The following is a 13,594-nucleotide window of genomic DNA, read 5'->3' as shown; positions in this document are numbered from 1 at the left end:
CATCCATCATCACTACATATAACACCATCCATCATCACTACATATAACACCACCCATCATCACTAAAAATCGCTAAAGTAGTTTCCGAGATTCTCTTGCGGACACACACACACACACACACACAAACACACACACAAACACACACACAAACAAACAGACAGACTTCTTTGTTTTATATAGATATATAGACTAAGGCAAAATACACACAAGTTATAGCATAAAGTTTATTTTTAATGAATAACAATATACATGAGGTAGTAGACAGGGAGGTACTGGGAAGATCTTGGAAGCATAAAGTGTTGTCCAATGGTAGACCCTGCTGCCAGATGTGACCAAGTCCCAGGTTTTTTATCTGACTTTTTGTCTCATTTATACATAAGTGCAGGGTTTCAATTGTTTCTCTTACTCTAACAACATAACATGCTGTACATGTATTGTTTCTCACTATTAATTTTTTTTATCTTATTGTTATTATTTTTTTTTTTGTGCCTTGGTGAGCTACTTCCGTAAAAAAAAATAATGAAAACAAAAAATAAAAAATCCTTACATGTTTTAGTCTCAAACATAATTGAGAGGCCATCTTGTTGACAGCTGAGTCTTGGGCAGCCTGAGCCTCTCTCTTCAGTGTCTGAACGATACACACTGAAGGAGGTTCGACAATTCTAGTAGGGTTGGCCTCTTTTTTGAGTCCTTATGTTGGGCACCTTTCGCCCATAAGTCAAGGTTTTCGGGGATTTTGTTTTCTAGCACGTGTGGCAACAGCGTGGCCAGCATCCAGCCAAAGCTATAGATATCGTTGGTAGGGTGGCAAGGCTCTCCGTTGAACAGCTGTGGGTCTGTAGACGGGTATGTTGTTGGTGAGTTGTCCCAATATTGTATGCAATCACCAGCTGGGTGTGAAGACCCGAAGTCGATCAGGGTGGCCCGTAGGTCGCCTTCTTTGTCTCGGAGTATACATATTTTGGCAGGCTTGAGATTCAGGTGGAGGATGTGTTTACTGTGCAGATATTTGACGGCGTTGAGCACCTGCTGCATGATCGAGATGAACTCGTTTGGTGAGTAGAGTTTTTTGGTGATGCAGGTGTGGAGGGGTTCGCCGGCGTACTGCGTCACAATGGTGAGGTACTCGGGAACTACGCCAACCAGACGCTGGACGCAAGGGAAGTTCTGCACGGAGGAGAGCTGAACGATCTCTCTTAGCATTATGTCTTGCACGACCGGGTCGTCGTAGTACTGCTTTAAGACCCATCGTTGATGGCCAACTTGTACTGCAAAACTGTGGCCAGAGGACCCTGAGCCCAGGTATTGGGGTTGCCGTTTGAGAATCATACTCTCGCAGATGAGAGTGTCGATGATTGTTACGCGGTGCTCCTCACAGGTGTCATACACCCGGTCGATGAAAGATTCTTCGTAAACAGTAGAGAAAGTCATTTTGGTTTTACTGACTCACAGCAGCGATGATGGACATGAAAGTAAAATTGGCTTAGAAAGTTAAAAAAGGTGTGAAAAAGACAGGTTGGAACTTTGCTATAGTATAGAGTGAAGTGTACTGTAGTGTAGGAGAGTAAAGATGAGGCGAAGTGTAGTGAGAATAAGGTGAATTGTAGTGAGATTAAGGTGAAGTGTAGTGAGAATAAGGTGAATTGTAGTGAGATTAAGGTGAAGTGTAGTGAGAATAAGGTGAATTGTAGTGAAGATGATGTGAAGTGTAGTGAAGATGATGTGAAGTGTAGTGAAGATGATGTGAAGTGTAGTGAAGATGATGTGAAGTGTAGTGAAGATGAGGTGAAGTGTAGTGAAGATGAGGTGAAGTGTAGGGAAGATGATGTGAAGTGTAGTGAAGATGATGTGAAGTGTAGTGAAGATGATGTGAAGTGTAGTGAAGATGAGGTGAAGTGTAGTGAAGATGAGGTGAAGTGTAGTGAAGATGATGTGAAGTGTAGTGAAGATGATGTGAAGTGTAGTGAAGATGAGGTGAAGTGTAGTGAAGATGAGGTGAAGTGTAGTGAAGATGAGGTGAAGTGTAGTGAAGATGAGGTGAAGTGTAGTGAAGATGATATGAAGTGTACTGAAGATGATATGGAGTGTAGTGAAGATGATGTGAAGTGTAGTGAAGATGATATGAAATGTAGTGAAGATTAGGTGTGATAATAGTTAAGATTAGTCGAGCTTCGTCTGTTGCACTTTTGATGGTGTAGTTTGGATAACATGACCTCTGCTAACGTTGGCTACACTCCCATCTACTTGTTGCTTATACAGGTGATTCTCTAAGGCTTATGATCACTTACAGTACCTTTTCTCGTTATTCTCATGCAATATACACATCCAGTCTTGTGTACTGTATTATGTAGGATCCTTAGTTTGTGTTTATGATTTTCTGGAGGTTGTTGTCATCTATCTCTCTCTCTCTCTCTCTCTCTCTCTTTATCACTCTCTCTTTCCCCTCTCCCTGTCAATTTCATCTTCCTCCCACTCTCTTAACCCATCCCCCCCCTCCCACTCTCTTAACCCACCCCCCCTCCCACTCTCCTAAACCTCCAAACCCCTCTCTCCCTCCTTCCCTCTCTCCCTCCTTCCCTCTCTCCCTCCCTCCCTCCCTCTCACCTTCCCATTCACACTTCACACCCTCTCGTTCTTCAGGAGTTGGTGAGAGGGAGGAGGATTTAGAACTACTTGAGAGTGAAAAGCTCTTATCAGCCTCAGAAAACACAAGTCTCCTCGTTTTTCCCCCAACACTTGAGATGGCTAGGTAAATATTTGAGCTCTGACCTTCTGATGACCTTACTGTTTGTCTAGCTGATAAAAAAGGAAATTCTCAGAAAATACGTGGATGGTGTGTGTGTGTGTGTGTGTGTGTGTGTGTGTGTGAGAGAGAGAGAGAGAGAGAGAAAGAGAGAGAGAGAAATAAATAAAAACTATACCTACATCACGTGATAAAGACAAAGTAAACATCTTCAACACTAGTTAGGTCACCGTACACGCCCACACAACACAGACAGAAACAGACAGACCGTGGCCAGGTAAGAAGACAGACAGACAGACACACCACCCACGTTTGTATTTCTTCGATTTTTCTCTCGTTTATTAAATTTTACTTGTGTTTGTGCTTTCGTCCCCCCGGGCATAAAGTAATTGCAACTGATTTACTCGAAAAGCATTCTCTAACACCGATAAATCCTGCTTAATGTTCTCTTAGTGACAGATTTCGAATTGATTTGTGTGTGTGTGTGTGTGTGTGTGTGTGTGTGTGTGTGTGTGTGTGTGTGTGTGTGTGTGTTTGAATGTGTTGTTATGGTAATGTAAATATTTTATAATGAATAGTTTTTTCTGTAATTAGTAGAGACTGACTCGTGATCAAACATGGATGTTAACCTATTCTAACCCAATTTAACTTAACCTAACCTAACCTAATCCAGTTAAACTTAACCTAACCTAATCCAATTTAACCTAATCTACCTTAACCTAATCTAATTTAACCTAAACTAATCAAACCTCACATGTTGTACTACTGACATTGTTACTTCTACTGATGTTATGGTTATTGCTTTTCCCTGCTATGACCTCTAACCTCCCATATCCATCCTCAACTTTGACCTCTACATGACTGCAATGACCCTAGGAACAAGTTATTGTAGATACTATCCATTGACCCCTCGGGAGTGGTGATTTAGGCCACGTAATTTGACGGCTCGTGTCACCCTCCAAGTTCAGAGTGATGGGAACTGCACATTAATGAGATGTATGTAATGCACTTTAGGGTTCTCTTCGTAATGGTTAGGGGAGAGGCGGGGGTTTGTGGGTAGGAGGTGTGGGTAGGGGGTGTGGGTAGGAGGTGTGGGTAGGGGGTGTGGGTAGAGGGTGAGGATGGTAGGGTTGGTAGGTTTGTGAGGCTGGGGGCAGTTTTTGTGGGGTTTAGTGGAGACTTTTGTTGGAGGGGTTTTTTTCCTCGTCTCTCTCTCTCTGTGTCACACACACACATACAGTATCACATTATTCTCAACGTAAGATAAAAAAAATAAAACCCACTAAGGTTAAGCGAGAAGTAAAGCGACATTAAATCTTTCCCATTTCTCCTTTATTTTTTTAACTGAGAGTATTTTTTTTCCCCAAGAGTCACAGAGAAATTTGTACTCCCCGCTACAGTTAACATTATTTAAGGTTTAGGTTAGGTTAGGTTAAGGTTAAGGTTAGGTTAAGGTTAAGATTAGGTTAGGATAGGTTAGATTAGGTTAAGGTTAGGTTAAGGTTAGTTTAGGTGATCTTTTATTTCATGCTATTAGAATTTGTAATGTGATTCGTTTCCGTTTTATATATGTTAAGTTGTCTAGTAGTTGAATAGTGTTTTTTCTTATGTATAGTGTGTGTGTGTGTGTGTGTGTGTGTACTGCGATATATCAGGAGGCGTTTGCGCTACCCCTTCCAACGCACTCTACTCCACCACCTGCTCAACACACCCCATTCACCTATCCTTTACTGCTACCCCACCCCCCATACAACACACCCAAGCCCAGATTCCCCACCCCACTGCACCCCACCTCACCCTCCCCACCCCAACACACCCCACCCACCTCCCACCCCATCCCACCCCACCCCACCCCACCCCCACCCCACCCCAACGAACCTCACCCACTCCACTGAACCCCACCTCACCCAACCCTACACCCCACTCCTCTCACCTACTTACAGCCATCCCAACCTATCTCACCTCTCCAGCCAGCCCAACACCCTACCCCACGCCCAGCCCACCCTACTCCCACCCCCATCTCAAGAGCCCCAGTTTAAGTCCAGCTGAGCGTGGCCCATAAAGACCACTTTTGTCTTTTTTTTTTTTTAAGCGACCATCATAACCTAAAGGACTGACACACACACACACACACACACACACACACACACACACACACACACACACACACACACACACACACACACACACACACACACACACACACACACACACACACTCACACACACACACACACACACACACACACACACACACACACACACACACACACACACACACACAGTAAAGGGAAAACAATTTTCCAGGCCGTGGTTTAAGCTGTAGTATAAAGTTATATATAGTGTACTTGTGTGAGGTCTTAACTGCTCGGTGTTATTAATACTACTACTACTACCTCTTGCATTATTATTATTATTACCAGTTTAAATAACAACAAAGACAATTACAGAAATCTACATCAATCTCAGATAATTGGAAACCATTTGATGATAATACAATTCTGCCTTCAAGACGGGATGGGATTCTCTCTCTCTCTCTTTCTCCCTCTCTCCTCTTACGGAAGAATTAGGAATCCTGGATTAGCGTTAATCCTCCGGAAACACTTTCAAACTTTCCCACTCTCTCTCTGCCATTACTTTCCCTTAACTCCTGAGAGAGAAAGGGTAAGAGAAAGTTGAGGAATAATTAAGTCATCCGTGTTAATGGTTGCCCCTCGTGTAACGAGGATGGCCGGCCCAAGGGCCTCCTAGGCGTGAATTTGTTTAAGGTGTAGAAGCTGTCGCCAACACAACAACCACACCCTGAGGTAACGAGTTGTATGACCCAGTGTCAAGGAATAATCAGAGAATCCACAAATTGATTAACATCCAGGTCCCCAATTACTGCTGGGTAGACAGAGGCAAATGGTCGTAAAGAAACTTGCCCATATTTCACCCTGCCCGGGGATCAAACCCGGGTCCGCTCGCTTGCGAGGCGAGGATGCTGACCATTACACCACAGGTTGCCACAACCCACTCCTTATGATAAAAGGTGACTCGTTCTCATAATTATAATACAAGCGATAATAACTTCCTGTCAGTCATCTCAAACGTATAATCGCTTCTGTCTCTGACGTATAATTTCACCAATTTTTTTGACAAACTTGCTATCAGATAACACATAGGAAGGGGTGTTGTTGTTGTTTTTCTCGTTCCAAATACTTACTTTCATCTCCTAATTTCGAGTTTGTTTTTGTTTAATTAATTCTTGATGACTCGGATGAATATTTAATCACCATCTCTCAGGTATTGCAATTAATCTTCTAACAACAATGACGTCAGGGTTTGTCGCCATATTTAATTTCATTTACTTCTCAATCTTCGTTGCTTCCCGAGTTGAATGGGTTTTGTCAAGGTTAGGTTAGGTTAGGTGAGGTGAGGTTAGGTTAGGTTAGGTTAGGTTAGGTTAGGTTATAATGATAATTACCTGTTGAATTAAGGGTTAAGTAAGATATGCATAGCTTAGATAAGGTTAGGTTAGGTTAAGTGTCAATAAGTGGTGGTGTCAGCAGGCGTTATCAGCAGGTGGTGTCAGTAAGGCTTTCACCAGGTATAATCAGCAGGTGGTGTCAGCAGTTGTTGTCAGCAGGTGGCGTCAGTAGGTGGTGTCAGCAGGCGTTATCAGCAGGTGGTGTCAGTAAGGCTTTCACCAGGTATAATCAGCAGGTGGTGTCAGCAGTTGTTGTCAGCAGGTGGCGTCAGTAGGTGGTGTCAGCAGGCGTTATCAGTAGGTGGTGTCAGTAAGGGTTTCACCAGGTATAATCAGCAGTTGGTGTCAGCAGGTGGCGTCAGCAGGCTTTATCAGCAGGGTATATCTGTAGGGGATGTCAGCAGGGGATATCAGCAGGCGTTATCAGCAGGGGGTGTCAGCAGGTGGTGGTGTCAGAAGGCCAACGTTTACTCACCAGCCAGGCCGCCCTACTGGTTGAATTCCTCAGTTGACATTAAAGAGAAGATGGAGGTCGGTGAGGGGGGGGGGGCAGACTCACGCTCCCGGCTACTACATGTACTCTGACCTCTTTTCTCAAGAGGTCAAAGGTCATAGAGTAATATCTTGACCTCATGACCTCGTACACTAGCTATTGATGACATGTATATATCATCTATGCTGGGTCAAAGGTCATAGAGTGATATCTTGACCTCTTGACCCTGGAAACTACCTACTAGGGGCATTTTCATATCATCTGTGAGAGGGAAAAAGTCATTAGATTGTGTCTTGTCCTACTAGCATCTGCCTCGTTGCTATTGGCTATTGGAGAATGCTCTGATCTCTCTTATAGGGGGGTTAAAGTTAATATAGAGAGGCTTTGATCATCTTGTAGGTTCAATGATCAAAGGTTGTTGAACTGATCTAATCATGTTCAGGCTTGACTACTTGTTTTACCTACCTGGTCTACCTGTCCTACCTACCTGGTCTACCTGGTCTACTTGTCCTACTTACCTGTTCTACCTACCTGGTCTACCTGGTCTACCTGTTCTACCTACCTACCTACCTGTTCTACCTGTTCTACCTGGTCTACCTGTTCTACCTGTCCTACCTGTTCTACCTGTCCTACCTGGTCTACCTGTTCTACCTACCTACCTACCTGGTCTACCTGTTCTACCTGGTCTACCTGTTCTACCTACCTACCTACCTGGTCTACCTGTTCTACCTGGTCTACCTGTTCTACCTACCTACCTACCTGTTCTACCTGTTCTACCTGGTCTACCTGTTCTACCTGTCCTACCTGTTTTACCTACCTGGTCTACCTGTTCTACCTGTTCCACCTGGTCTACCTGTGCTACCTACCTGTCATATTTTTAACACATACCTTTAGCTTTTAACCTGACCTATATACAACCAAAGTTTAAAGGTGATTTAGGTGTCTCTCTGACCTTCTGTAAATGATTGATGACCTAAAACATTATGCTATGGATGATTGGTGTTGTTGGTATCGTTAAGCTTGAGGTCGTGGGTTCGAAGGTGTGGTTGGGGGTTAATTAAATACAGGTGATAGGTTGTTAGGTTGTGTTTTGTGTGTGTTGTGGTCTCTCTCTCTCTCTCTCTCTCTCTCTCTCTCTCTCTCTCAGAAAAAAGGGGGATATATAAATGAAAGAATGAATGAAGAGAGAAATAAGGAAAATGGAGAAATAAGAACGAGAGAGAGAGAGAGGGAGAGAAACGGTAAGGGAAGCGTACATTGTCATCACACGCAAGTTACGTAAAATTATGTAGCCTACGTGTGTGTGTGTGTGTGTGTGTGTGTGTGTGTGCGTGTGTGTGTGTGGACCCCAAATAATTTCTAGCCAGAATTTTCTTCCTAAAAACCGTGGGCAGACATGTTTAGGTTAAGTTAGGTTAGGGTAGGTTAGGGTAGGGTAGGGTAATGTAGGGTAGGGTAGGGTAGGATATGGTAGGGTATCCTCTCCCTAACCTCAATCATTCTCTCCCTCACTCCCTGCCTCTCACTCTTCCCAACTCTCCTTCCCTCCCTCCCTCCCTCCCTCTCTCCCTCTCCCTCTCTCCCTCACCCCCTTCATCTCACTCTCATTCTAATATAATTTCCTCTGCTTCACTCACTTTATTAAATTGAGGTGATAGATAGTGGGGAGATATACCTGATTCCTGCCACTCTCTCTCTCTGTTGCTTTCTCTATTTAACTCTTCCTTTCTCTATCTTTCTTTTTATCTCTTTATTTACCACTTATTCATTGATTATTTCCTTTGATTTTCCTTCCTTACTATTTTCATGAGAGAGAGAGAGAGAGAGAGAGAGACATCAAACAAAAGAGAGAGAGAGAGAGAGAGAGAGAGAGAGAGAGAGAGATAGAGAGAGATCCACCAACACTCCCCTCCTCCCCCCCTCAGATAACAACACTCCCCTTGGCTGCTATCGTAACGTTAATGTCTCACGGCTGTTGTGTCCGAGGTGGTTTATGGGTGGTGGTAGGTATCGTCTCTGGTCTCATTTAGTCGGTGTCGTAACTCTATCGTTATTGTTGACCGTGACCCGGTTTACGGTGGCCAGGGTGAACGAGGACCTGGTGTACAGTGCGTTGTCTGTCCTGGGAGATATAAGATGCTTGGGGGTCTTTTGGCTGTAGGTAATTGTCTCGAGTTTAAAATTGGATAATAATGATGTTAATGATAATAATAATAATAATAATAATAATATTAATAATAATAATAATAATAATAATAATAATAATAATAATAATAATAATAATAATAATAATAATAATAATAATAATAATAATAATAATAATAATGTCTTCTTCTTCTTCTTCTTCTTATTATTATTATTATTATTATTATTGTAATTATTGATGTTGTTGTTGTGTTTATGTATATGAATCGGAATGTATAAGTGGAGAGAGAGAGAGAAAATACAAAAAGAGAAAGAAAGAGCCAGATAGAGAGAAAAGGTGAGCCAAAGGGAGAAATAAAGAGAGAGAGAGAGAGAGAGAGAGAGAGAGAGAGAGAGAGAGACGAATAAAGAACGATTGGTGTGTCCGAAACTTTTGCCGGAAATTAAATCTTGCATATTACACTTTTTACCGACGGTCGCCATTACCTGTGCCGAGATTATTTTTGCTTTAATTGAAAGATATTTTTTTTACAGTGGGAAGGGAGGGGGATAAGGGGGTAGAGATGGAGGGGGGTAGGGATATGGATGGGGGTGAGGGGTAGGGATGGGGAGGGAGGGGAGGGAGGGGAGGGAGGGGTAGGGATGGGGGTATAGGGGTAATTACCATAACATTTGAATATTTGTTCTGCCGTACGTAAAAATAAATAAAGTAAATGAATAAAAGTACTGATTTAGCGTTAAAAAATACAACAAAAAATATATAATAAATAATACAAAGAAAGACAATTCACCAAAGCATTCATTCATTATTTATTTATTTATTTATTTATTTATTTATTTATATATTTTTATGAAAGTGTATAATATAATTTTTTTTAAGGGGAGGTTAATGATATAATAATAATTTAGAAGGTATATATATATATTTTTTTTTTCTGCTCACTCTGTATATATATATATATATATATATATATATATATATATATATATATATATATATATATATATATATATATATATATATATTTGTTGACACACACTGTATATATAAAAAAAAGGAATTCACACCTTGAAATGTAAAATGCTTTCAAACTACGTGTATATGTAGCTTTAGTAATTAATTAAATGTATTAGAAGTAAAAAAAAAAAAAAAAAAAACATTGAAAAAATTTTGTTTTGGCTTTTCACGTAGGTTCATTTTTTGGCCTAGTTTAATATACAAATTCGATACTATTGACATTACCTTTTAATTACCTTTATTTTACCTGAAGGTTATTTTCCTATTAAGGTGAAGTGAGTCATTAGTGTATTGCGTTTGATGACTCAGGTCAGTGTGTGGTATAGTATATATGTCGTGGGTAAATAATTGTCGGGAATTTTATGTATTTTTATTAACCTTGTTTCTTTAATACTGTTTGTGTGTGTGTGTGTGTGTGTGTGTGTGGGTGTGTGTGTGTGTGTGTGTGTGTGTGTGTGTGTGTGTGTGTGTGTGTGTGTGTGTGTGTGTGTGTGTGTGTGTGTGTGGGTGTGTGTGTGTGTGTGTGTGTGGGTGATGGGTAGGTGAGTGGGGGTGATATTTATATATGTATGTATGTATGTATGTATGTATGCATGTATGTATGTATGTATGTATGTATGTATGCATGTATGTATGTATGTATGTATGTATGTATGTATGTATGTATTCAATACCAAAGTAGCTATTAGGAAACATTTATCAAGCGAACGGGAAAAAAATGATCATATAAGTCAATTAAATCGTCAACTAATTGCCTCTCCCCTCTCTATTGATCGATTATTTCACCTCTTTTGTTTTGCTCTCTCTCTCTCTCTGAAATTGGTCTGTAGGGTGACCTGCGGTGACGGTGTTGGCACACACACACACACACACACACACACACACACACATACACACACACACACACACACACACATACACACACACACACACACACACACACACACACACACACACACACACACACACACACACACACATAATTACTACATACCTCAGTGAGAAGAGAGTTTAATAAATTACATAAAATATCCCGTGTTCCTGCAATTAATTTACAAGTCATATTACACAAAGGATATAACATGATATTGGTGACCAGAATAACATGATATTGGTGACCAGATTAACATGATATTGGTGACCAGAATAACATGATATTAGTTAACCTCCATTTAACGGACATCAATCTAACTATTATCCGTTATATGGAGGATTCACATATAATATACCTCGATATAACGGACTACACTCTCCTATATAGTCCGTTATGTAGAGGTGTTACTGTAGCTATACCGTATCGACAATCTCTATCCGGTTGACTTCACTGAGGGTAGAAAGTTCCCAGAAATCCAGAAGTTGTTCTTATATGATGCTCGTTGGTCATTGGTTAAAAATACATGATGCTTGTTGGTTATTGGTTGTTTTTTTTCTATGATGCTCGTCGCTCATTGGCTGTTCTTATATGATGCTCGATGGTGATTGGTTACTGTATAGTCTTGTGAGAAATTATATAATACTAATAATGTTCTATTGTTCTTTCAGGCAAGTGACGCGTATAGCTGTCATGTGTACGGGATATATATGTAATTAGAGCTTTATGTATGTATGTATGGATGGATGTAATGTATGTATGTATATAATAATAATAATAATAATAATAATTAACGGTTTATTGAAAGAGCTTGGCAGCCAGAAGGCTGAAAATATACAGTTACATATTTGGGGAATGGGTTACGAATTACAAATAATATACAAGTGACATAAGTGACACAAATAAGACATATAATAACTTAGATGGGGATCAGCTCAAACTACAGTTCATTTCAACATAGTGACAGTGTAGGGAGCAGTGTTTACTGGGAGTGAATACACTGATTTATTACATGTTATTGATAATTTTACAATGGTTGGGACTGGGCTGTTCTTATAGCGATCAGTTCGTGCACGTATGGGCTGGATGCGGTTGTGGTGTCGAACAGCAATTCTCGGACAGGGGATCTCAGGTGGTAGTAGGGGCCGGTGTCGAGGATGGTGTAGAAGCTTCTTACCAAATTTGCAGATGAGGCCGTGGTGATGGTCAGTGAGAGTCGAAAGGGTCAGTGTGTTGAGCGCTTCTTGATATGTGGAGTAGGAAGGGGAGAGAATAATCTTGCATGCCCTCTTTTGCACTTTTTCTAGGTGCTTACGTTGTGTGGCATTTAGGGAGGAAGACCAGGTGGGGGAGGCATAGGTGAGCTTGGGAAGTATGAATGTTGTGTATACACTGAGGAGCTCGTGTGCAGGAACTCCGAGGGACTTGAGTCGGCGGAGGAGGTGGAGACGGAAACTGGAGGATTTGACAACTTCACTGACGTGTGGTTTCAAATTTAGTTTGTTGTCTATGGTGACGCCGAGGAGCTTCGTGGAATCTACAACCTGGAGTGTGTTCGGACCTAGGGTAATGGAAGGCGGTGGGACAATGTCGGAGGAGAGGTTGATGTGCATAACCATGGTCTTGGTATGGTTGATGGTGACATGGTTGTTGGTGGCCCAGTTTTGGAGACTGTTCAATAAATCCTGAAGGGCGGTATAGTTGGGAGCAGAATTGTTGACGCTGATCCCAATGGTGGAGTCGTCGACATATTTCCAGCGAGCTGGGGTTTCTCTTAGGGCATCATTGATGAGCATAAGGAAGCAGAGTGGTCCCATCTTGGTGCCTTGGGGGACGCTACAGGTGAGTGACTGAAAGGTGGAGACAGCCCCTCGGAAGCGTACAGCTTGGCGTCGGTCACTGAGGAAGTCTGTAAGCCATGGTATGAGACTTCTCCGAAGCCCGAGGTCAATAGCTTTGTTTATGATTATATTGTGGTCGACTAGGTCGAATGCTTTAGTGAAATCAATGAAGGCGACAGCTACAGACGTTTTTCGTTTCTCGAGATGGCGGTATATGTAATCGAGAAAGCTGACAAGACAGTGAGTGGTGGAGGAAGTTTTCATGTTGCCAAATTGCTGAGGGTCTACGACTCCTGCAATATCAGCATAAGCCCAGTCAAACACAAAACTTTCACAGATTAGGCTGGGTATTGGGGTGATTGCAATAGGTCGTAGCTGATTTAAGGATTGTGGGCTGGTTGACTTGGGTACTGGTGATACATAAGAGGTCTTCCAGTCAGCTGGGCATCTGGCTTGACTGAGAGAAGCATTGATGATGGAGCAGAGGGGTTTAGCAAGCTCCGGGGAGAACTCCTTGAATAGTTTCATTGGTAAGTCAATGGGGGTGGTAGAGCGTTTTAATTTTAGTTTGTCCAGGCGTTTTGCTACGTCAAATTCTTCTACTAAGTCAGTGGGAAGGGGGGCTGGTAGGTAAGCAGGGAGAGTGGTTGTGTCGAGCCGTGGGAGCATCTGGCATATAGTAGCGAAATGGTTATTTGTTTGCTCAGCTGCGCCAACATTAGTGAGATGGCTAAGGAAGGGGAGGGGGTGTGTCTTATTGTTTAGTCCACAGAGTTCTTTAAGCTTACCATACCATTGACTGATGTTGGTCTGCTTCAGGTGTTGTAATTTGGTTGGGTAGTGGGACTTCTTTGCAGTGCATATTTCGCGGATGACTCTGTTGCGAAGTGACCTGTAGCGGATGTGGTCATTGAGATGAAAGGCTCTGTCTCTCTGTTGCATAAGTCTTTTGATCCGAGGTGTGATCCAGGGCAAGTCAGCTGCGTGAGATCTGACGGACTTCTCGGGGAAGAAG

At 42.0% G+C, this 13,594-nt stretch overlaps 1 protein-coding gene across 1 annotated transcript; it reads right to left on the bottom strand.

Annotated features, from left to right (window-relative positions):
- Window positions 1-621: 621 nt before the first annotated feature.
- Window positions 622-1,431, bottom strand: LOC121854005 (serine/threonine-protein kinase 17B-like). Its single transcript, XM_042348393.1, has one exon. The coding sequence runs from the start codon at window positions 1,429-1,431 to the stop codon at window positions 622-624; it is 810 nt and encodes a 269-aa protein (XP_042204327.1).
- Window positions 1,432-13,594: the final 12,163 nt, after the last annotated feature.

Source organism: Homarus americanus, unplaced genomic scaffold (assembly GCF_018991925.1).
Source record: "Homarus americanus isolate GMGI-L3 unplaced genomic scaffold, GMGI_Hamer_2.0 scaffold46057, whole genome shotgun sequence".
Classification (NCBI taxonomy): domain Eukaryota; kingdom Metazoa; phylum Arthropoda; class Malacostraca; order Decapoda; family Nephropidae; genus Homarus; species Homarus americanus.
Note: the sequence above shows the minus strand (reverse complement) of the source record. Positions and strands in the feature narration are given on the sequence as shown.